This window comes from Pinus tabuliformis, chromosome J (assembly GCF_031772625.1).
Source record: "Pinus tabuliformis cultivar Carrire ecotype Pingquan chromosome J, CPIR1, whole genome shotgun sequence".
In the NCBI taxonomy this organism is placed as follows: Eukaryota; Viridiplantae; Streptophyta; class Pinopsida; order Pinales; family Pinaceae; genus Pinus; species Pinus tabuliformis.
In genome coordinates this window covers 1425257663-1425284802 of record NC_142295.1, presented here as the reverse complement: position 1 = coordinate 1425284802, position 27140 = coordinate 1425257663, and the positions used below count along the sequence as shown (strand labels likewise).

The 27140-nt window shown below is 32.8% G+C and overlaps 1 protein-coding gene across 1 annotated transcript; it reads right to left on the bottom strand.

Moving 5' to 3' along the window:
* Positions 1-452: 452 nt before the first annotated feature.
* LOC149232700 (serine carboxypeptidase-like 35) lies at positions 453-13762 on the bottom strand. Its single transcript, XM_089381977.1, has 10 exons — positions 13503-13762; positions 13261-13376; positions 7375-7470; positions 7167-7259; positions 1920-2008; positions 1540-1779; positions 1286-1422; positions 984-1079; positions 699-804; positions 453-605 (listed from the first exon to the last, which is right to left on the bottom strand). Exons 1-10 carry the CDS (start codon positions 13760-13762, stop codon positions 453-455), a joined length of 1386 nt encoding a protein of 461 aa, XP_089238103.1.
* Positions 13763-27140: the final 13378 nt, after the last annotated feature.

The following is a 27140-nucleotide window of genomic DNA, read 5'->3' as shown; positions in this document are numbered from 1 at the left end:
TGCATATTTACAATAATTCTACTTTGCAGAAACATAAGCAAAAGAACGGAACAAACTCTGTAAAAACGAAATTTACTGGCAGATCTCAGTTTATGATTGAATCCATAGACCCTTTGACTATGTAAATGTGTAATACTTTATTTCGAGTTCAAACTTTGCATCTAATTTTAGGAAACACAGATGCTATAGATTTGACAAATAAAAGTTATGCTGCATTCTGTATCGAACGCTAGAGTTCAAACCGAAGTACTTAAAAGAAAGACATAAGGTTGTAGAATTTCAAAAGTTTTTGTGAACGAACATTGATTAAGAAGCGCAAGGCAAGGAAAGCCTTTTATTCTATTCTCTGTTTTATTAATAGATATGGGATTTTATCATATTGTCCCTACATAAAACGAGAAATTGTGACCACAAAGCAAGTAGAAGCAAACCCCTCGTGTGGGTTTGGCTATTTATGGTTCACTTGATTTGGGTAGAGGCGAATCACTGAGGAAATGCTTGAACACTGCGAGAGCAGGTTTAGGAGTGAACATTGGCACCTGATGTCCTGCTCCTCGGACCGTGAGAAACCTAAGCCCCTCATACCCAATGGTCCATCCTCCCACCTGTGGTCAGTCATCTTAACCACAGTTAAAATCCGTGCAAGATATATTGCAGGCAAATTAGAGTTTCGCAGAAGGGTAGGGCCTTGTATTTACCTGCTGGCTGTTATACCAAGCACTCCATTCTTCTTTTATCTTAAGCCCAAGGGCATTTAAGCTGTACCGTGTTGAAGTTACAGGAACACACCCATCGGTGTCACCACTGCAAAAGATTTATTATTCAAATCGAATGGTCAATATCTTAGAGGAGTAATGTTTAGTTACACAGCTCTATTGGAATTTCTTTTTGAGACACAAAATTTATTTCGCTGACCATTTTAGAATTGCTCTTTTGCCAGTTAATTTTAGAAATGCTTAAGCTACAGAAAGTTCAATACATACCTATACACCCATATTCTTAAACCAGCCTTGATAAGCTTCCGGAAAAGAGGCAGAATAGAGGAAGCAGAGTCATTCCAGTTTTGGTAAACTACGTCACTGTATATGTATGAAGAAAATTCCATTAGAATGAAAGTTATAATAATAATAATAATAATAATAACAAGTATATGAAGAACACTAGCATATAAAGTAATTACTGTTTAATATTAGATTTATTTTATTATATATTATTATAAGTATTATAATTATATCGTTTTTGAAAATATAGTGTATTACTTTATTTATATATTTAAAATTGTTACCTGCAGAGTACCCACGGGTAAGGAATTTGGGTTGTATTTGCATGCAACGCTTTCTGCACATCAGCTCTGTTGAAATATACGCCTACATATACTTCGCCGCAGGGATCATAACCATAACGTAACTTAGGCCACAGCGCCTACGTTGAAGAAAATCACCATGCATGCATGCATATAATTAGATGAGAAGTGGCATGAACAATGAAGGACCTTCATCCTTACCACAGAAATGTAATGAAAAGCCGTGTGTTACGTACATGTTTTGGAAGGAAATTTGAGGATTGCTGCTGCAAACAGACAGACGTGTACAAATCGTAAATATTGATATCGGCGTACGCTGCAGACAATCCATTATCGCACAATGTCTGGTTGCCTGTCTTTGAATTGCACGAGTTCTTTAGGCTGTGGTAATCTTCGTCTGAAATAACTGCGTGACTCCATGCATAGTCTACCATACCATTGGTGTCATGATCATTATCTATCACTGCATTTCCTACCTTCAATACCGAGTTACAGGAAATTTTGATCAGAGAATTAGTTGAAGAGATTGATCGCGAAGAAAAACAATGTTGAAAGTCTTACGAAATATCAAACATGCTGATATAATTATGTGGAGGAAAAAGGCTGAGATGTTTACCATGAAGCCTTTGAGATTAATGACGTTGTCCTTGTTTGTGCCGTTGTTGCGATCAAATATCACCTCTGCAAGCTGCGGGACAAAATGTCCTGATACAGAATCAAAATGTCCTGATACTTTAATGTGTATTTATATATGAGATTTTTTTATTTAATAATATGGAAATTTAGGTGGTATTTTTATTAAAGTTCAAAAGTAATTTTACACAATTGGTTTTTAGGTTGTTTGTTTTTTCTTATAAATAATATGTTTAGTGGTAGTTATGTTTTCAATAAGGAAAGACTTTCTTAATTAGGAGAGGTAATAGGGAATATATCTTTTAATCTTCACATTGTAGGTTATAAATTATTTTGATGTATTTTATCTCACATCCATATAAGATAATAGGAGTAATGAGAGTCCAAAGGTGAATATTTTTTATCTAGCATTTAAAAGATTTGTTTTCTTAGGATTGTTTTCGAGCTTATGATAAGTTTCCAATTCTCTATATATCATTTTCTCAATGTTATAATTCTACTTGAGTTTGTGATAGATATGGATTCCAAGATATTTGTATGAAAGAACATATTTATGTTGTTATTTTCATATATGAAAGTATCATATATGATCATTTTGATTTTAATGATGATGAATTTCTTCTTTTTTTTAGTATTAATAGCCATATTTGTTCTAGACAAAATAAAACAACAGGGAAAAAATTAAGGTTGAAATTTTAAAAACATGGGAAAATCTTGCTAATCCCTAATATTCTATTATAAAATGTTTAGCAAGTGAAATTATTTAAATTTATAATGATTTTATATACACTCTCTAAATTATTTTTGGCTATTTTTAAAGTAAAACAATTCTGTCCTATAACATTTTGGTATCATTTTTAGAAAAAATGTAAATTAGTGAATTTTTTTTGGAAAAAGCATGGAAAATCAGCTCAAGTGAATATTAGACCCTAAAATTTTCCCTGGATAACAATATAGTCATGACTGATAAAAATGCAAAAAAAGGTAGGGGATAATGGGCACATTTTCTTGACTCCAATATTGCATTTACTTTCTTTCTACCAATTCTATGTGTTATTAAACATGACATTAACATTGACATACAACCTTGTAACAACAACCCTCAACTCTACACCAACTTCCATAGTTTTGTCCTAGGAACAATGTCAAAAGCTTTACTTAAGTCAATGAAATAACATAAGATATTGAAGTATTATTATTGGGACCTTCCTTTGTGATGATTCTAAGACTAACAAGGTGGTCTATATTCAAATGACATCTCCTAAACCTAGCTTGGCCTTTAACTCTTTTACCATCGCTTTGTAGCCATAGGCTAATCTTCTTTTCCAAAATAATTTTATACCACTTGGCTAAAATGTAGCTAACCATAATGGTCCTATAATTGGATGGAATTCTTTTATCTCCACCTTTAAACAGAAGCACAATGAGGAGTTGCATCCACAACTTAGACAAGTATTGCTTCAATGGGAAATTGAAGAGCTTGTACATCTGAGGGGTGAGGACAAGTCTCTCATTTTATAATTAGAGTTTTATAGCCTTCAACCTTCTCATCTTTCCTATTAGATAGCTACATAACCTCAAAATGAATGTCTTCTAGCTAAATATAACATTCTTTATAGGTCATTCAAATTGGTATTGTTAGAGTTAGACACTTCATAAAGGTTTTTGACATAGAAATTGCAGTTTTTGAAGGGAATTAGAATATTTTATTTAATTTTAATAATTGCAATTTTCCTTTCAAATTTTTTAAAATTAAAAATAACTACTCATATTATTTATATAATATTTTTTCTTTTCATTTTTAATAAAAAAAATTATAACTTTATCTTATTAAAATTTAAAAATATATTAAGAAAATCCCTAAATGTTTTATTATTATGATATTTATAGGATTGATAATTTGATATAATACATTGATAGAGAACTTAATTGCTTCCTCGGTCCATTTCACTACACTATCTTTCTGAGCATGTTTGTGATTTCCCTTAAATGTTTTGCAAGATTAGACATAAAGCCACGTAAGAAATTCATCTTACCATTGAATAATTGGATTTCTTTCTGGAAAATCAATCTTTTGAATGGCTTCCACCCGAGTTAATTGCAGTTAGAAGTGATAACAGGGATGGGAAATGGTCCAGGAAATAAAAGAATTACCATTTTAAAAAGATTTATTATACATAAATAACTATATATATAATATTTATGATAAACATTTCTCAGAGCTCCATTATATATATAAGTAGGGTTAGGTTTTGTAAATTAAATAATGAAATTTAATTTAATAACTGTCATTTTCAAATGCATGCCCTGAAGTCCCCCATAGGTATTATGGTTCAAGCTCACGCCTTGTGTGTCCATCACGCTGCTTCAATTTCTCTTGTCTGTCCATCATGATCCTTTAATTTTTCTAATCAATAATTATCCATCATTATCGTTTTTTCAAACCCACCCGTGGTCACCTCTCAAAGGCTATGTTGGTAAAGAATTTGATTACACGAGTTGAGAAACCATTTGGTCGCAGGCGCGTCCAAGTCGGCTGACTAATGAAAATAGGTGACAGGTCCATGCATGTCGCGTGGCCATGGACACTATCGAACTCCACCCTCTGATTAAGCCGCAGTTATCAAGTTTTAATTTGAATATTTTTAATGTAATATAAAAAAGAAAAATAGAAAAAATTTAGGTGAAAATTATTCAATACTAAAATTTAACAATACATTTGGGTTATTTTATTTAATTTTTATTTTAAAATATTTATAAATTTTAATACTTAAATAATATAATTATTTTATAATACAATTTATTCACTACAGTTCCAAAATCACTGTAAACTTTTTTTCTAAAACCCTTTTAATTTTCAAACTCCACAGTTAAGCATGCTTGAGCCAGATGTGATTTGGGATGGGTGACCTCCCGGGAAGTCCTGGTTACCAGGTGCAAGTCCAGGAAGTGATGATTGACGCTATGTGATTCATTTCACTAGTTTCAATCCCACTTCTTCACCCCTGTGAGCATCACGCGATGCAATGAGTGCTAAGTGGACTATTCAAAAATAATGTGAAATCAGTCAGTTACGACTACCTCTCATGGAAATGGTCATAGATGAATGACTTACCTAATGCAGTTGAATCCCAAAACTGATATCTAATATAATGCACTGCAAAAACCCCCCAATACTTAAATTCAAAAGAGTGAAGGGATCTCTACTTGAATGGTTCATGAGGCACAATACTTGCTAAGCTTTTGCAAATCGGGTAGCAAGCTAAGTGGGCTTGATTGTGGGGAAAAATCCATAGTTAACCACGCTTGAGCCAGAGGCGATTTGGGATGGGTGACCTCCCTAGAAGTCCTAGTTACTGGGTGTAAGCCCCAGAAGTGATGATTGACGCTATGTGATTCATTTCATTAGTTTCAATCCCACTTCTTCACCCCTGCGAGCATCACCTGATTCAATGAGTGTTATTTTTGAGAAATCAGTCAGTACGACTGCCTCTCATGGAAATGGTCATAGATGAGGCACAATACTTGCTAAGGTTTTGCAAATGGGGTAGCAAGCTAAGTGTGCTTGATTGTGGGGAAAACTCCACAGTTAAGCGCGCTTCAACTAGAGGCGATTTGGGATGGGTGACCTCCCGGGAAGTCCTGTTTACCGGGTGCAAACCCCAGAAGTGTTACGACCAGTTATGACTACCTCTCGTGGACATGGTCAAAGTGCTAAATGGACTATTCAAAAATCATGAGAAATCAGTCAGTGACGACCAGTTACGACTACCTCTCATGGAAATGGTGACCAGTTACGACTACCTCTCATGGAAATGGTCATAGATGAATGACTTACTTAACGCAGTTGAATCCCAAAAATGATATCTAAAATTTAAATAACTTAAAATAACTTTGAAAAATATAATAACCTTATAAATACTATTTAATTTGCACAAAACATCCACCATAACCTTTTTCTCTCCAATGCTAGTGCATTGGAATATTATACTTGTAAACGACCAAATCCGTGTGGGTGGAGAATATTATTTCCCTAAAATTTAAATAACTTAAAATAGCTTTGAAAAATATAATAACCTTATAAATACAATTTAATTTGCACAAAACATCCACCATAACCTTTTTTCTCTCCAATGCTACCACATTGGAATTTTATACTTGTAAACCAGAAAATCCATGTGGGTGGAGAATATTCTTTCCTTCTAAGGCCTTTTACCATGAATTCCGCGTTGGAATTTTATACTTGTAAACAAACAAATCCTGTGGGTGGAGAATATTCTTTTCTTCTAAGGCCTTTTACCATGAATTCCACTATTTAATCAACCAAAAGTTTATATATTTTATCCAAACAAATATTTATTGGATAACACTTATATAATTTATTTATTTAACAAGATGTTTATATATCTTATTTATATCTAACTTATCGCATTTTCCTTCAAACATAGATCTATACAATTTCATTCTATAACATAAATTGTTCATATTTGTTTTTTTAGTACAGTTCTTCTTTTCGACTAAATGTTTTTGGATTATTTTTTGGATGTTGTCATCATTATTATATTTTGTATTTATTTTTATTTATCATATATATATATATATATATATATATATATATATATATATATATATATATATATATCTTTTATATTTATTTTTTAGTTATCATTTAAATATTATATATTTTTATATTAAAAATATATTTACCAATGGATTTTGTCCAATACTAGTGCATCAATATTATTTGTTTCTAGTTATTGTTATTTTTTCCAGATCACTCTAGTTGTTAGAGGTACTATTTCTGATCCACACCACTCTACTTGTTAGAGGTATGATTCCTAGTCCTAGGTCATTAGCAGTGTTGTAGGACTCCTCAATAACACTTTGTTTGCCCATTCATGTATGTCTCTGACGCTAACTTAACTATACTTAAACTAACCAAGAGTATTTACAATGTAGCCCTTATTCAAATGTGTCAATTATTTTATAACTTTCAAAACTCAATAACTAAATTAAAAGACAGAAAATACTAAATATACAATCTTGTTATTATTTAATTGATATTTAACTAATATTTTATTATTTAAACTCACTTATACACACTCTCACATCTCCTCTCCTCAATGTTAAACTGTATAAAACATAAATCTATATTAACACATTAAAATATAAATATACGAAAATTTATAATTCAAATTCTCTTAAAGAAAAAAATCGTATGCCAAATTACCTCCGTAACTCTCTCCTGTGATGTAAGACTCTCGAGACTTATACGCTGGAAACCTTTCCAACCAATTTAGCAAAAACACGTAATTGTCCTCCGCTGCAAGTTCAAGTCGAGTACACCTTTATTCAACGCTTATACACGTACTATGCTTAACACCTACGACTCAAAATCTTCATGTGAAATGAAAGCAGCATGAACGCTCAAATGTTACCTGTAATTGTGTCCCCTCGATTCTTCAATTCGGAGGATGTATTTGTATACGAAAAGCCAACTCCAACAGGTGACTCCAAGAATAACATGTTTGCCTCTGAAGAATACCATATCCAAAAACGTGTAAGGCTTTCGATTCAAAATTAAAAGAAAACTACACTACCTATATATATAAGTAGCCTTGGGAGTAGACTGCGGCCTAGTCTCACTCGTAAGATCATGAGAGTTAGTTCTAGTGGTAATGATGTTCATTTCCTTCTTAGTGCTAGTCAAGAGAGAGATAATTCACACGTCTCGCATTTAAATATGTTCTTTTAATTCTTATATTTCAATGTATGAAAGTGTTTGCAAACAAAGTTAGTGTATCAGAGTGTAAGGTCATATATATTATTATTTAGAGAAAATTGGGTTATAAAAATAATCTATTTGTGAATGATCATGGAAAGACTTTTGCCAAGTATTTTTAAATCAATCTATATTATTTTATAATTAAATGAAAACGAGCTTTAAAAATAAGAACAAAACTCTAATCTAATCCTCGATCATTTTAAAATCATATTCTAAAATCTGAAAATTGTTTCAACAAAGGAATAATAACAACTAGATATCAAATAAGCCTCCCTTCGAATCATTTTAAAATCATGTTTTAAAACCAAAAAAATTGTTTCCACGCAGCAATATTAGCCAACAGATATCAAATAACCTTCCGTTCTTGTAAGACTTGCATCTGCCCGTTAGGTAGAGAGTTCATATGCTAAAACCCAATTACAATGTAACCATTTTAGTTATTATTTCAACAGGGTCTTTAATCAATGTTGATATTAATGATTTTCAATATAATAATATTAATAATAAAATATAAAATTTATAATAAAATCAAACCTTTAAAATAAAGCGAAAGAAAATTTAATTTTTTTAAACTTTTATAATAAAGTTTCAGTTAATAAAGCTATTTAAAACTTTTATAATCATGTTTTTAGGTAATAAAGCTATAAATAAATATATATGGTGAATAGTGATACAAAAAAATCTTAATAAAATTAAAATTAATGATTAATTATAAAAAAATATAATTATATTAAAATTATTTATTAAATATTAGAATTAAAAAAAAAATAAAGATAGATTGATGTTAACTTCATATTTATTTATAAAAAGAAATTTAAGTTTTTTTAAAGTACAATTTTCTCCAATTTAAAAGAAATTTTAACTTAAATTTTTTTATTTTTTTATACATAATAAATTTAAATTTAATATAGCCTTAACTAAAAGGAAAAAGAGGCAGTACATTCGTAAAAGACAAGAGAATCTCTTACACCTCTCTAAGGTAGCTGCTAAGAAATTTTGGAGGCAGATTCTGACTAGGAAAACTAAAGATAATAATAAAATTGCTTTACACGATTGGAATTCCTATCTTAAAAAGCTTTATGAATCTCCAAATGTCATGGATAACTTTGAAACCCTGCCCACAACAAAAGAAGTTTTCTCTCTAGAAAACATTGATTTTTGGGTTAAACGCCTCGCTAATGGGAAAGCTAAGGACATTGAAGGTTACCAGGCAGAAATCTTAAAAATTGGAGGCATGTCCTCATCCCCCACATCCACAAGCTTTTCAATCAAGTAGTCAAGCAAGGGTTACCTAAACTATGGACTGATAGCCTCATTATCCCCATTTTTAAAAGTGGGGATACAAATAACCCCTCTAATTATCAGAAAATTATGATCAACCCTCTCTTAGCCAAGTTATATGGTAGTATTTTGGAAAAGAAGTTGAGCATATGGCTTGAAAGTGAGGTAAGCGAGCTAAAGGCCAAGTGGGTTTTAGAAGGCATCACTCAACAACAGACCACCTCGTTACGTTTTGGATCATTGTGGATGAATGTCGTAATGATAAATCCAATCCCTTTTGTTGCTTCGTGGACTTTAGAAAGGCTTTCGATATGGTTCCTAGAAACAACCTTTGGAAAAGATTAGAAGAGTTAAAGGTTCCTTTCGAGTTGAGAGCTGCTGCTATAAGGTTATACAAGAATGTAATTGCCAAGTTAAAGAGCAATGAGGGTTGGTCAAAGGATATTAAGTGTAATATCGGAGTTAAACAAGGTTGCCCCCTCTCCCCTACCCTATTTGGCATTTACATTGACAAGCTCGAAGATTATTTAGAGGAAGCAGGATGTGCTAGCACGATCTTAGCTAGGATAGTCGTCATCCTTCTTCTCTATGCTGACGATATCGTTCTCCTTGCAAGGTGTACATCTGATCTTAATAAGAAACTTAGGCTTCTTAAGGATTTTTTCTCTACCATGGGTATGATTGTTAACACTCACAAAACAAAAGTTATGATCATCAAATCCAAGAAGGACACCTACGCTAATTTTATGTATGAAAATAATAACTTGGGGGAAGTGTATTCTTACAACTACCTAGGAATTGATATTCATCACAAGCTCAATTGGAACTATAGCATTGAGAAACAGATTAATGGGGGGTGGAAAGCTTACTTTGGTCTTGAAAATAATTGTAAAACGACAAACCTCGTAATGTGTGATAAAAAGAAGTTCCTCTTTGAAACTTTAGTCACTCCTGTTATCTTATATGGATGTGAGGTTTGGGGTTGCAGCATCTCTAGAGAATCCTGGAGAAAGATTGAGCAAATCCAGAAGTTCTTTATAATGTATAACCTGAAAATTAAAAGCAATATACCCTATCCTATTCTCCTTATAGAAGTAGGTATTTCCCCTACAGAGAGCCTAGCTATGACTAGGCTTCTGTTATACAAGCACAAGCTCAATAACATAGGAGATCACAGACTTCCTAAGCTAGCTTTAAATTCCAGCCAAAACCACGTAAGGCTGAAATGGGGATGGTATAAAGACACGAGGGCCTAGTTAAACCATTGGGAGATCAATGAGAATGATGCATTGCAAAACATTAATAACATTAAAAATATTGTTACTTCTAAGTTCAAAGAAAAAATGTGGTGTGAGAAAGATTTAGAAGCTAAAAGAAAATTAAGTTATTATAAGAAGGTCATCAACCCCCTATAATATCAAAAGTATCTCTCTGTTTTAACTAGCTCAAAGAAGAAAATTAATATAGCGAAGATTAGAACGAACTCTCGTGAGCTCCATAGTGAAACAGGTCGTTGGGCAGTTCCTAAAACACCATGGATGGAAAGGATCTGCCATCTTTGTGAGAATAGGAACATCGAGGATGAAAACCACTTCCTCTTAGAGTCCCCCACGTACAACCACATTAGATCTTAGTTTCATAATCTTTGTCGCAACACTGACCTCCCTAGCCTTTTACGATGTCAAAATTATAGTGAGCTTGGGAGGCTTCTCTCCAAGCTTTTTGAGCATAGGAATAAAATCTTAAATCAAACTAAATAACTTGTTTCTTTAGGTCCGATAGACCAAAGTTTGGTCTCAGCGGACATTAACTGTCATCATCATCATCATCATCATCATCATCATCATCATCATCATCATCATCATCATCATCATCATCATCATCATCATCATATATCTAGATAATATTTTTAAATTTATGTTAAATAAAAAAATGAATTATACATATATATAAGTGTAGATAATGAGATATTTTATTTATAAATAATATTTAAGTATGTTATTGGTTATTAATATATTTTTAGATATCATGTTTGAATTCCATATTTTTTATGTAATAAATTAATATAGTTATCTCTTAATTGCACATATATTAGTAATATCATGAATTAAAAGTGATCAAATCTATGAAGATGAAATCCTTTCTTATATTTTGCACTCTAAAAAGGGATTCAATGTCGAAGCATTATTTTGTATATATAAATAAGTAGATAAATGATCAATATTGAAAAATTTTACCAAAAAAACATATTTAAATATTTTATTTATAATAGATACTGAAATATTTTATTTAATATTTATATTCGATTTTTTTTATTATATATATTTGTATATGTTTAAATGTCTATGTATCAACTCCATATTAAAAAAACTATCTACCAAAAATATCATACTTAAAAGTGTCACTATATCAGATATGAATTAGATATAAGAATTTTTTAACTAATTATAGAAATAAATGAGATAGAGATCAAATTAATTTTAAAATATTTTAATTATAATTAACATTAAAATTTTGTTAATATTTTTTAAATAATTTGTCTCATCTTCATATTAAACATTTGTGAAATTACGCATTATAATTAACATTAAATTTTATTAACATTTTTAAAATAGTTTGTCTCCACTTCGTATTTATATTAGAAAAAAAAAAGTATATTTGTTAAATGAAGATTATATATATATATATATATATATATATATATATATATATATAGATATATATATATATATATATGATGAGGATGATTAACGTCCACTAAGACTAATGTGGTCTATGGGGCTTCAAGAAAAGAGAGTCTAATTGTATTCTTCAAAATCTTGTTTCTGTGATCAAGCAATAGGGAAAGAAGCATTCAAAGATCACTATAGTTAGGCTCGCTTAATAAGTCAAGAAGATTGGAGGTGTGGCTAGTGATAGGGAATTGAGAGTCGATGTGTGAAAGAGCCAGATAGTCTAAAGGAAGTGATTTTCATCATCCACCTTGGTTGCTTAATAAGTCAAGAAGATTAGAGGTGTGGCTAGTGATATGGAATTGAGAGTCGATGTGTGAAAGAGTCGGACAATCTAAAAGCAAGTGATTATCATCTTCCACCTTCTTAGTATGACAAATCTAACAATTTCTATAGTCACAGGGAGTCTTGGGAGTAAACATCCTTTCAGTCTCACGCGGAAGCTCTAAAGCTCATGAGAGTTAGTTTTAATCCTAGCATTTTCTTCTTAGTGCTAGTCAACATAAAGAGATAATTGTGGTTATCAAGGGTGGGGTTGATCACCTCCTTATTCTTCTTAGTGCTAGTCAACATAGAGAGATAATTCTAGTTATCAAGGGTGGGGTTGATCACCTCCTTATAGTACCTTAGCTTCCTTTTACCCTCCAGCTCCTTAGCATCGCACATCTTGGAGGTAATAGTATATTTGTTATTGTCCTTGCTTCCCATGATGATATCCTCTTTAATCCCGCAAAGGTTGAGCCAGGACTGCTTCTGATGCCACTTAATCCCCTAAAGGTTGAGCCAAAACTGAGCATCCTCATGCCATCCTCTCTTGAGGCACAGGTGGGGATTTTGACTAAATTAGAAGCAATTTTTGGGAGCCTCTTGGATTCCATATTGTCAAGCTTTTTCCTATACATCAGCTATCAAAATATAGTGGCACTTTCAATGGGGAACAGGGCAACTTTGATCACCAGGATAGGATTGAGAATCTTTCCCTTGATTTTGAGGTTATAGGTTAGTTTATGAATTGCTTTTAGATCATCTCAATCTTTCTTTACAACTCTCTAGATACACTGTGGCCCCAAACTTCACATCTTTATATATATAGATATATAAAATTTTAACTACTTTATATAATTAAATGTTAAAATTTTTTATTTATAAATATTAAATTTTTATTTATTTATTAATATTTTTATATAATAACAAAAGAATGAGTTATCTTCCTATGAAATAATATCCTAATAAATACACACCATCACACCATCTTTTATATGTTTTGTAAGAAAAATAAAGTATATATTAAATATTAACTATCATCTTTCTTTCAATATAAAAGCTTAAAAAAAGGTAATAATAAAAAAATGATTTGCTATGTGAAAAGTGTTACTATGCTGGGCTGCTGCTATAACAAAGTCTCATTCAGAAATTGCTTGGAAGCACGCATGCAAGTTATAACCAGCACTCTGGTCAGTAGCGTAAGGCCGAAAGTTAAGTCCCTGACCAGTACTGTAAGTAATTGGAAGAGAAGGATAAATAACCTTTATTCCAAGAATACTCGTTTAGGCGAAGCTGCGATGTATTCTTCTCTACCAAAAATGGCCCCAATTCCAGTGCCTCTCCGCCCCCGACTGATGAACAGCCTGGTCCTGAATTTCAATGTTATATATACAACACAGGCCGTTACTTCGTGACTATTCTTACTATGTTGCCCTTAACACACGAACAAAATGCATTATATATCTCTATCTATATATATAAAAAGAGTTATTAATATACCTCCAGCCAGAGAACAAGAGGCTTTTGCGACGCGTTTTGAGTGGCTTCAAAGAACCAATAAAACAGTGCCCTGCCTCTCTCTTGGTTGACGGTCACATATCCCGCATATTGAGCGAAATCCACCGGCGGCTGCCCGGGAAGATTAACAACTCTGTCGGCTTCTGCTTGTCCGCCATTATTGCCCGCACACTGCCAGAACAGCAAAACCAGAGCCAAAATGCATACCCATTGACGGGAAGACGAATAAGAAACGACCAGCGCCATGACTGCAACAAACCAAAAAACTGCGAGGCAGATGGGAGTGAGAAGGGATGGGAAGTGAGGCTTATTTATAACGCAAGGGAAACCAGATCCGGATACAGGGGTGACCGTTACAGCATCGTCAGATCCACAGTGCCCACTCGTTGCCCATGGAACTTTTACGAGTAGGTTCCCTTATCTGCCCACTCAGTCACAATCCCTCGAGAAACGCTGTCAATAGTGATATTTTGCCTGCTATTTAGACTTAATATAATTTATATATATATAATCTTATCCTATTATATTATATGATAGGTTTAATTTTGGGTTAAACATTCAAAAATAATTATATATATTTTTTTTTATTTCAATTATGGTAAATTGAATTTTATATCTATATATATGTCTGTGTTTTTTAAATATATATGGATATAATTTATGTATTAAATTATATATATATATATATATATATATATATATATATATATATATATATATATATTATTTTATAAATATTGAAATATTTTATTTATAATTGATATTAAAATGTTTTTTATTATAATTTTTTTAGTGTGATGCATTAATTAGATGTTAAATATTAAATGAATTACTATTTATTTTGTTACTTTTAAAATTATTATTTAGGAGTGTTACAATAATAGATTTAATTTTTTTTAATGTTTTATCTCATTTAAAAAAGCTTTTGACGTTGTTTTCAGAATAAACTTGTGAAATAGACTGAAACAAATAATAGTTTCTTTTAAGTTGAAGGTTGTGATAAGATTGAGTGAGAATGTTATTGTCAAGTTTAAGATTATTGAGAGTTGGTTAGAAGAATCAAGCAGGGTATTCCTTGTTCCCTACCCATTTTGTCATATACATTGATCAAGTAGAAGAGTGTCAACATGATGAAGGTTGTGTTGATCTCACTCTCATTGGTATAGTGATAACTCTTCTCCTTTATGTTGATGATATTGTTCTTTCGCTGAGGACTATTTATGACCTTGGTAAGAAACTAAAATTCCTCCTAGATGTGTGTTCTAAGATGGATATCACTATTAGTATCAAGTAAACAAAATCATGATAATCAAATCCAAAAAGACCATATATGATATTTTCAATATGATAAAAACAACATGGAGGATGTTCCTTCATGCAAATATTTTATAATTATAATAAATGAGAAGCTCCAGTGGAATTATAGTATTGGAAAAAAGATAAATGGAAGATGGAAAGCTCATTATGGGCTTGAAAAAATTGTAGGTCAACAGAAATTTCCATATAAGATATATATAAACTCTTGTTATTTTATATGGATGTGAGGTTTGGAGTTGTACTATCTCCAAAGATTCATGGAGAAAAATAGAACATATCTACAAGTATTTTATAACATACAATGTCAAGATTAAAGGAATTACACCCTATCTTGTCCTCATCACTAAAGCAAGTCTTTCCCCCTTGAAAACATAGGTATGATTAGGTATTTTTATGTGTAAGAAGAAGGTAAATTACATTGAAGACAAGAGATTTCCTAAAATTACTTCTATCTCTAGTTGAAACCACCACAACCTTTAGGGCAAATAGACATCACATAAGGATGCTTAGTCTTGGCTAGATCATTGGGGAATAAAGGATGAGCTAATTTTACATCATAAGATAATATTAAAAATATTTAATGTAAAAATTTAAGGAGAATTGTGGGGTGATAAAAGTTGGGAAGGAAAAGAGCTAACTAACTTAAATCTCAAAAATAAAAAATAAGAAGAAAATAAACATTGCTAAAATAACAACAAATATTCATGGGCTTCATGGCCAATTCCAAATACACTATACAATGAATGGAGTGTGTCCCCATTGTGACAATAAGACGGTTAAAGATGAAAATCTCTTTCTCATAAATTGTCGAACTTTTATACTCACATTAAATCTAAATTTTAAAATATATTTCCCACCACTAATCTTCTTAACATTTTAACACGCTAAAATTATGGTGATCATGAAACACTTCTCTCGTAACATAAAAGCAAAATGTAAAAAAATCCTCAACAATTTCATACCTTTTGAAAATCCAATTTAATCTTAATAAAACTTAATCATTATCATAAAACAACTATTAATAAATAAATAAATTTTAATATTTAATTAATCTCTATATAATTTTAAAAAAATAAAATTATTTAATTAACATTTTATTCATATTTCTTTCAATAACATATACCTATCTCCGTGGTTAAAAAACAAATCTGAGCACAATCGTACTTTTTATTTTCTAAATTACGATAAACAACATTAAACATTTGGATTCAACTGTATAATTTATTTGGCTTATTTGTAATTTACAAAAACAAATCTGAGCACAATAATACTTTTTATTTTCTAAATTATGATAAACGGCTTTAAACATTTGGATTCGACTGTATAATTTAATTCGTCGAATATAATATAGTATTTTCATTCATTAAATTATCTTTCCTTTCACGAAATGTTTTGCTTGCTATTACGTTTTCTTTATTAGGGCCCCCCTATGTTTGACTTTGAACCGCATTTTTCATGAAATTAAATTAAGTCCACTTTTGAACTCTTTTTTTAACGAAATTATCATATTATATCCGTCATTGAAAGATCCAGTCTATTTCGAATTCGGACAGATAAATTTGAATTATTTTGTTAACTTTGAACTTACGTTATTAATTTTGTTTAATAAGGCGTTAGTTAAAGGGAGCGAATGGCACCTAGAATATTCGAGGATAATCATGATGTAAGCATTTCCTCTTCGATGACGGCCTGCATATAATATAGAGCTTTCAGAACCATACGCCACATATAGCTGGGCATATTCCAGGATAACCAAACACCTATGCAATTCTTTACTGAGGAATATGATGATTGCCTGCATATAATTTATGATGATAAGGATATATGATATATGGGTTTACATATAATTTTATATTAAATTTTATAATGTAAGGATATATTACGATGGTGGTGTATATATAAATTTTATAATAAAATATTACATTTATTTATGTAAAATTATTAATGCATTTTCAATTATTATTAAATATTAGATTTAATATTTTATTAAAAAATAAAAATATTTGAAATGTTCAAAAATATGAAAATTTATTATCAATTTATTATTAGTTTTTTTTGGGCTTATTTTTAATATATAATTGAATAAATTTATAATAAAAATTTAAGTTAATTAAAATAATTTACTATTTAATTTAATCTAAATTTTGATTTTAATTTACTTTCAAAACACAAAAAAAAAAGAAAAAAATAAATTACTAATTTATTAACTTATTTCTTCATCTATATATAAGCTTTTCTTTTTTGCTACTATACATCATTTTCTCTAAATCATCCAAGCAATTAAAATCTCACCTTCACCTTTATATCTTTCAAATCTCATCCTCACCTTTATATCTTTCAACGTTTTATTTTACCAAAACTTCTTCTATTTTTGCTACTATACATAATCATCCCTAAATCATAAGAGATTAGAATCTCACCTTCACCTTTTTATCTTTCAACGTTTTATTTTACCAAAACTTTTTTTTTTTTGCTACTATACATCATCTTCTCTAAATCATAAGAGATTAGAATCTCACCTCTTCACCTTTATATCTTTGAACGTTTTATTTTACCAAAACTTTCTTGTTTTGCTCAACAATCCATCAAACCTATTAAGATTTTCATAGATGCTCTTTATTTTTTTTTAAATTCATATAATATTTTGGTTTCATGTGCCCTTTGCTATTCTTCCCTCATAGAGCATGAAAGGGAGATTAATAATCTCATCACTAATTGTTTATATTTAACTAAGCTTTCCTACATATTATTTAAAAAGGTAAAACTAAAAGTAATATTTTATTTATAAGATTGATAAAAGATGAAATAATTTTATAATTTATATTAATTAAAAATATATTGGATGATAGATCAATTGGTGATTGAAGTGTGAAATCTATGAAAACTAAAAGATCCAATGTTTAAATCCCCTCTGTTACTGATATAAAATGAATTTTGGATAGACTTCTAAGTCTAAGTGGTCCTCAAAGAGAAAAAATGAAAGTCCAAGGAAGTTCTTGGAAATAGCCCCATTGCAGAGATTGTCTCATTCTGAATCTACTCCAACTTGAATGGGAAAAAATGGACTTAGGATGCAGAAGTTATCACCAAAATAAGATGCCATATGTTCTTTAGAAAAAGAGGAAAAATCCTCTAAAATGGGCAAAAACCTTTATAAAGGGAAATCGCATTGGACCAGGGAAAAAGAGCGGACATAAGCGGAAAGGGGAGAAACCCCCGATCACCTATCCCCGACATATTGGGCTAGAGGCAAACACATATGTGATATCGAGACCCTAGATCTGGCGATTACGATCATGCGATACAACGATCGCCGATGATCGGATCGGTGAATTGGCATCGGCGATGTACAGAATCCCCAGGATGTATGCAACGCGATATGCGATAGCGATCGTGATGGCAATCTCAGCCATCGAATAGCGAGAGGGATGGATGGCCAAGATTAAATCGAATCGACGATTGCTAGAACCGACGGATTTCATAAGTGTAGTTTATAAAATTTGAAATCTGGAAAAAGGGATTTTCCTGTGTATTTACGCATTTCCTCTATATAACCAGAATACAAAGGAAAACGCTCGAAAGAAATAAAACTGGACCCGAAGGGGAAATAAAGGCGTGATCTATACAATTTGAGTTCCGTAAAGGTGGATTTCTAGCGGGCCACAAGCGGAAAATGGTTTTGGGCTTGCTCCGCCCGATCCCATACAATTAATGGCACATGGCTGGCGGAGCAGAGAGGAAAACCGCCTTTTTGGGCGGGTAACCTCCGTACTCCTAAGCCGCCCGAAATTGCATCATGACCGTTAGATCAGAGAACACCCAGACCGACAGTGGAGATTACAACAGTAGTCAAAGGCGGACCTGAGATGATTTTAGGGCGATTGCGATAACATTTATAAGTCTGATAAAGTGGATATTGTTGGGTTTTTGAAGGTTTTCTCATGTATCTAGAATTTAGACCATATGCTTAAGCAATGCGATATTACACCTAATGGCAGACCCGATAGGGTTATAGGGGCAGTTTAATGGATTTTCAGGTCCAGAAATACACGTCCGATAGTGTATTTTCTAGAAATCTCTGTGTAAGGAAAATTTCTCAGTTTTCAGGTTTTTGCCTATGAAATGGTCTTGATTCCTCCTGTAGCAGCTCCTAATCATCATTCCAAGCTACAAGCAAGAATTTTGGCAGACGATGGGGCGTTTGAAAGCCACAGAGCCGCAGAGCCGCAGAGCTAGATGGAAGTCAAACAGATAGCACAGAGAAGCCATAGAGCCACAAGGAAACAACTGGGGAAGCCGAAAAGCCGGGAAAATGCCTCAAAGGAGCCTAGAGAGCTCAATTGAGGGGGAGCTGAATGCTGAAAGCAGTTGTAGAGCCTAGAGAGCAGTCGAGGGAGTCACTTGGAGGTCAAGTGAAAAGCCAGAGAGCTGCAGAGAACCAAAGAAGCCAAAGCCGAAGAGCTAGAGCCAAAGCAAAGAGCAAGAGCCAAGAGCCAGAGCTAGAGCTAAGAGCCAAGAGCAAGAAATCGAGAGCTTCAAGATCCAGGGACAAAATGGTGTCTAAACCCATTGTTTCTATGTAAAATAGTGGAGTTGAGCTAAGAGCTTGTAAAAGGACTTTGCCATAATCCCATAGAGCCTAGTTGAGTTGACTAGAGCTCACGGAGACATAGCCTAAGAGTTTAGGGTGAACTCCTAATGAAATTGTTGTCTTATGTGTTGTTCCATTGCTGCATTGTTTTCTGTTATATATATATATATATATATATATATATATATATATATATATATATATATATATGTTGTATCAACATAAATAACATAATTTTAAAGCACATAAATAGTTAAAATAAACATAAGCATACACCTTGTTTTCAGGCACATATTTAATTTTGCATTGGTTAATCAAAAGCACTTGGGAATAAATAAGCTTTGGAAGTGGGAGAGGTTCTTGTAAGTTAGACAAGAAGCCTAAGTGCCCCATTTACAGATCAGGTGGTATTGGAGCTTGAGATTGATTGACCTCACCTTCAAAAGAAGGTTATATCAGGATGCTTGATTAATAGGGCAAAGATTGCTTGTCTCAAAGGTGTTTGGGCAGTCAAGGATTGATTGTCTGATTGATTGTATGCTCGTTGCAGACTGACTATTTTCTGAGTTTGCAGAGGTGAAGGGAAGCTATTGATAGCTCATTCCAGGAAGGATAATAAGGAAGAAGGGCTGAAGGCATTCTTCTATTCCAAAGGACCTCAAAGCAATCCTTGAAGCACAAGAGGTTTGTTGCAAAAGGTTGCTTAATGAAGCACTTTATTAATCTTGTTTGAATTTCGTTTGTTCATTGGTATAATGACAACTTCTACAAATGAATCCTCAAATTCCTCCTTCATCACAAGACTCTATGATGGAGACTTGAAGCAAGACTTGTTCATCATGATGGACAAGGTGAGAGAAATGTATGAGGATGGAAGGAAGAGCATCATACTTAGAGCGCAGTTGAATTCCCTGAAGGATGCAAAATCAAAAAAGTACTCAAATGAAAAATTATAAAAAAAAATAATATAAAAATATCAATTAAATGAGTTGAGTTTCATACTTGTTAATTATAAAAAATAAATGCTAAATTTGTAACAAAGCTAACTCACAATAAATTTTGGTAAAAGCTATAGTGAACCTATTTAATGGGTTTAGAAAATATAAATAATGTTATAAAAAGTAAATACTAAATTTGCAAATAAGTCAACTGATAGTAAATATTGGTAAAAACTATGGTTAATCATTCACAAAATATAAATAACTTTATGTAAAGTTAAATGAAATGCTAAAACTCTTTTAAAATATATATAAAAATAGAAGTAGAACGTCTAAACAAATAATTTTCTATATTATATTTTGAATAATATAAAATACATTATTATAATCATAATTAAAAATTTTATTATAAAAAATACAAAATATATTTTAAAATTTTTCAAAAAATAATTTTAACATTTTGTTATATGTTATTTTCAAATTTCTATTAAAAAAAATTGATTTTATAAACATGAAAGGGTAGTTTCTTGGGTCGCGGTTTTATATATACGAAAATATGATCATTTTTACTAGTATTTTAGTAATAATTAAAAAATATGCTTATTTTTTATTTTTAAATTTGTTTAGCAATCTTTAGAATGTTTACAACACATCTCTTAAAGAAATTCGAATTAAAAAACATAAATCAATAGAGAAATGGGGGGTTGCGGTTTTGTCACTACTTAAAAATTTATGTAAAATATTAATGATACCTTTTAAAGAAAATGAATAAATTAGATAAAAATTATATATTAAATTTTAGAAAAAATATGACATGAAATTGAATTTAAATTGACATGTTTTGTCTTCTTTTATCACCACCTAGTTTTTAATGATTTTCTAATTTTAAGAGTAAACATTCCAAATCCATTTATTTTTATAAATCTTCTTTGCCACAAAAAGGGAAAAAGTGATACACATTAACATGCTTTTACCCGAGAAGCAGTTGCTTTCTGACGAACTGCAGGAAATGGAGAGGCAACTTCATATTGCAAATATGAACCTGAAAAGGATGCATGAGTTGGAGTCATAGCTCTTTGTTGCCAAAGTAGCCTTGGTCAAGTATGAGCTTGAAGAAGAGGTAAACCATTCTAGTTTGTCTTCAAATTCCTCTAAGAATGCTTATATTGGCTCTTTTGAAAAACATACCAAAGGCATAGGTTCCAAACTAATATCCAACATGGGCTATGAAGGAAAAGACTTGGGTAGACATGCACAAGGTGTTGTTGAGCCAATTATAATTGAGGAAAGGCCTAAGTATTTGGGTCTTGGCTATGGACAAGCTTATGGAGAAAGTTCCAAGGTTTCCATGAAGTCCATTGAAACAGTCCCAAGAAGGGGTTTCATTTCATGTCCTCCACCTCAAGAGCGTGAAGATTGTATTTAGGAGGAATACAATAGCTTGAAACATCACTTGCAGGATGCAGGTGTTCAGAAGAACACACTTAAACCAGAGAGTTGTGGAAACCCTAACTGCCTTGAAGAGATTGATGGTGTTCCAAAGGGAGCCACTTCTTCATTTGCTTCACTTCATCATGAAAGCATTAAAGGTGAAAGAGGCAGGTATAAATCTGGTTCTAATCACATCCCTTTTGATTTTGCAAAGCATGGTAAATTTCCACATAAGCATGGGAAAAGAATTGCATGTTCCTTTTGTGGTTTGAATAACCATCATGTTTCTAGATGTTGGAAGAGAATGGCCACATACAGGAAACTTTTGAAGGAGAAGAAGCAGAAAGCCAAAGGTCCATTGGACAAGGAAAATCATGTTGTCAAGAGGATGCACATGTGTTGCAATTACTGCCATAAGCAAGGGCATCTTGTTGAAAGGTGTTGGAATCTGAATCAATAATGCTTCCACAAAAGCTGAAGAAATTGGAAAGAGAAGATGGCAGAAATGGAAAGGAAGATTCCATGAATGATGTGTCTCAGGATCACTCACATGTTGATGCTGATGTGCAAACAAAGGAAAGACCTTTGAACTGGATTGGTAAGAAATGGTTAGAGCTCTTTTCCAATTAAGGATTGCATGTCTATTGATGCATCTATTTTGATTTCTTTGTTGATGAGATGCAAATTGCAGGTTTCTACCAAGATGGTGAATGGAAAAAGGTTGAGTAGGAGACTCACTTTGTTGCTGCAACATTATATGTCATTTCAACTTCGAAAGTACATTGTGCTTAAGCAAAAGTTGAAGGATGAAATGCATGCTTAAGCATGATTTGCATGAACACAGGGATGTTGATGTTTTCCTTGTATTTGAACATGTATGTGTAATTAACTTGAAGGGTTGATTTCTTTGATCTAAACATGCATGTAATGTTGACTTGGGGAGAAGTTGACTTGGTGTCCAAGATGGACATAACGATAAAGTGTTTCATCTTTTGAAAAGAGTCCTAATGGTCTTTTTCTACATGCTTGACTTGAAGGGTCATTTGTTTTAAAGGCATGTTTTGTGGGCTTTTTGTCTAGTCCATCATTTGTATACATATGTAAGACATGGAGGTGTTCACAAGATGTGAAATCTATTTCTTTTGTTGAAGTAGGAGTTTAGTCCATCTAGTCTATATTCATATTTTTGTTAACAGTTGTTGTTGACAACATGCCAAACATGTACAAATGAAAGTTTTATGGAGCAGGTGTACTTCACATTTTTTTGAGCCACCTTGGATCATTGGTCAAGGCAAAGAAGTTCAAACCACCTTCTATGACCAGTTCAACAGAAGTTCTGTAGGAAGGAAAGGAGGAATATAATTCTTCCCAGGAAGACCAACCCATCCAAGAAGGGAAGTGGTCAGAAAACTTTGGTTTAGAGGCACTATGCAAGGCAAGTGTAGCGAGTCTAAAAGAAGAGGGTGAGTCACTCTCATTTACTGTTTAGACCAGTATATCAGTCTTTTGGAGACCAAAAGTTATTTTAGTTGGAAGGTGTGATCCAAAATGGATTTTGGATAGACTCCTAAGTCTAAGTGTTCCTCACAGAGGAAAAATGAAAGTCCAAGGAAGTTCCTGGAAACAACCCCATTGTAGAGATCATCTCATTCTGAATCTATTGCAACTTGAATGGGCAAAAATGAACTTAGGATGCAGAAGTTATCACTAAAAGAAGATGCCTTATGTTCTTTAGAAAAAGAGGAAAAATCCTCTAAAATGGGAAAAAACCCTTATAAAGGGAAATTGCATCGGGCCAGGGAAAAAGAGCGGACATAAGTGGAAAGGGGAGAAACCCCCAATCGTCGATCCCTGACATATTGGGCCAGAGGCAAACACATATGCAATATCGGGTCCCTGGATCTGGGTATTATGATCATGCGATGCACCGATCGCCAATGATCGGATCGGCGAATCGGCATCAACGATGTACATAACCCCTGGGCCGTATGTGGCGCAATATGTGATAGCGATCGTGACGGGCAATCTCAGCTGTCGGATCGCGAGAGGGATGGATGGCTAGGATTAAATTGGATCGGTGATTGCCGGACCCAATGGATTTCATAACCATAGTTTATAAAATTTGAAATCCAGAAAAAATGATTCTCTTGTGTATTTACGCATTTCTGCTATATAACCAGAATACAAAGGAAAATGCCCAAAAGCGATAAAAATGGACTCGAAGGGAAAATAAAGGTGCGATCTATATAATTTGAGTTCCGTAAATGTGGATTTCGAGTGGGCCTTAAGAAGAAAATGGTTTTGGGCTTTCTCTGCCTGATCCCATACAATGAATGACACGTGGTTGGCAGAGGAGAGAGGAAAACCGCCTATTCGGGCGGGTAACCTCCGTACTCCTAAGCCACCCGAAATTGCATGATGACTCTTGGATTAGAGAACACCTAGATCGACAGTGGAGATTCCGACAGCAGCCAAAGGTGTACCTGAGGCGATTTTAGGGCGATTGGGATAACATTTTGAAGTCCGATAAAGTGGATTTTGTCAAGTTTTTGAAAGTTTTCTCGTGTATTTGTAATTTAGCGCATATGCTTAAGCGATGCGATATTACGCCTAATGGTGGACCTAATAGGGTTATAGGGGCAATTTAATGGATTTTTAGGTCTGGAAATACACGTCCAATAGTGTATTTTCCGGAAATCTCTGTGTAAGGCAATTTTCTTTTTTGCCTATGAAATGGCCCTGATTCCTCCTGTAACATCTCCTAATCATCATTCCAAGCTACAAGCAGGTGTTTTGGCAGATGATGAGGCGTTTAAAAGCCACAGAGCTGCAGAGCTAGATGGCCAGTGGAATAAACGACACAAAGAAGCCACAGAGGCACAAGGGAATGATTGAACGTAGGGAAACGGCTAGGAAAGCCGAAAACCTGGGAAAATGCCTCAAAGGAGTGCAGAGAGCTCAATTGAGGGGGAGCTGAATGCTGAAAGCAGTTGAAAAGCCGAGAGAGAAGCCGAGGGAGTCACTTGGAGGTCAAGTGGAAATCCAGAGATCTGCAGAGAGCCAAAGAGCTAGAGCCAGAGCCAAGAGCTAGAGCCAGAGCTGAGAGCTTCAAGATCGAGGGATAAATGGTGTCTAAACCCATTGTTTCTATGTAAAATAGTAGAGTTGAGCCAAGATCCTATAAAAGGACTTTGCCATAATCCCAGAGAGCCTATTTGAGTTGATTATAGCTCACAGAGTTGTAGCCCAAGAGTTTTGGGTGAACTCATAATTAAATTGTTGTCTTATGTGTTGTTCCATTGCTACATTGTTTACTGTTATATATATATATATATATATATATATATATATATATATATATATATATATATATATATATGTATATGTTGTATCAACATAAATAACAGAATTTTAAAGCACATAAATAGTTAAAATAAACATAATCATACACCATTTTTTTAAGCACATATTTAATTCCGAATTGGTTAATCAAAAGGACTTGGGAATAAATAAGCTTTGGAAGTGGGAGAGGTTCTTGTAAGTTAGACAAGAAGTCTAAGTGCCCCATTTACAGATCAGTTACGACTCAGTTTACAGAGAGGAGGATAGGTGGTAGACCCCCTTAAGTTTATTAGTAGTTACATGTTAGGTAGGCTCTTGGGTTCCTTTCGGAGCATAGTAGAAATAAGAGGTGGGTTGATATCCGTTCCTTCACCTCATGCGATCAATGAGAGAGGCACGAATATCACCTCCCACATTATAGCTTACTGGGGCCAAAGTTTTTGGATCCTAGCTATTCATGGTTGATAATGATAATGGATGGTTGTAGTGGTGTGTGATTTATAATGTATCTCTTCCTTGGTTGCTTTTACTCCTCTACTCTCACGATTCAGTCTCTTGGTGGCTCTCCACATTGGGGTCATAACTTCATTTAACAATTGCATTGTAATAATCTATTTTTTCTTGGGGGAGGGACTAGGCCCTCCTATATTAGTCTCCCCATTCTTGCCTCCAGCTATAAATCCTCACTTAACAATTTCTCCCCGCTGTCCTATCCACTTCCCTAATTCCATTATAGGGAGCATGCTACATTGCAAGTAAAATGCTAGAGGAGCTAAGGGTGGCCCTTTAGCACGAATATGAGCTTACTCTTCTGCCTGACTATATCATATGAAAACTCCTTCTAGGGAGTAGGAGGAAATTAGAAATCTTGAGGAGGAAATTAGAATTCTTGAAGAGCAAATCATAAATTACAAAGAATGCAACTTAGATTCTAAGATACTATATTCAATTGTTAATTGGGTGCCTGATACTAGGCATATCAAAGGCCAGGAGAATTGGTATTTGTATACCATCAACTTTTACTAGAAGAATAAATCCTTACTAGGCAAAGTCCTCCTTTAGATGAATGAAGCCAAAGAAGATATTTTATTGCAACAAGATGAAACTAAAATGGAGCACAGCGGGATGGGAAATTCCATAGCTTGTATTGAAGCCTCCCTCTCATGAGGAAAGGGACCAGTACCTTTGGACATCCTTGTGCATATTCTGTGTCGAATGAGGTTTTTACCTCATCCTAATTATCTATATGATGCCCCTCATACATTTTCTGAATCGTAGTTTCTTTCACCTTTTAATAGTTTTTATAGGTAGAAAGACTATATCTTTTTTGTTGGTTCAAACAAGTCTAGGATATGTCATAACTATGTTTTACAGAAAAAATTTCTCATACTGAATTGTAATAGAATTTTCTTATGTAGAATCAACTACTAAAGTGTTTTTACTATGGTGTTTTAGACAAAAACACTCTCATTTTAAAACTAGTCTAATTTCACTTATAATAAACCACATCTATTAAAAATCATGATAATGTAAATCTATTTTTAAATTGAAAAAAAAAAAAAAAACTAATCTTAAAAATAAATATTACTAAAAAAATCCTAAAATAATTATGAAAATTTTAGTAGTATTTTAATATCTATCAATATTATACTATATAAAACATGACGAATAAATTTACCACAATTCACAAACCAACCATTTCTCCTCTATAATCGAATTCATCGTGACAAGAGGCACATTATATAGCCCAGTAGGAGGTGATGCGTGGTTTCATTCTTGCTCAATGTGGAGTTGAAAAGTGTCCCTTTCAAAAAAAAAAAAAAAGGAATTCAAATTAAAAACATTTCGATAATGAGCAACATATGATCGTTTTAAAGGGCGAGAAAAAAACAAAACCCTATGCAATGGATGCAGAAATAATCTATCAACAATAATTACATTATAATTATTGTAATAAATGAAATGCTTATCATGAACATACGAAGATTTACACCTATATTGTTGT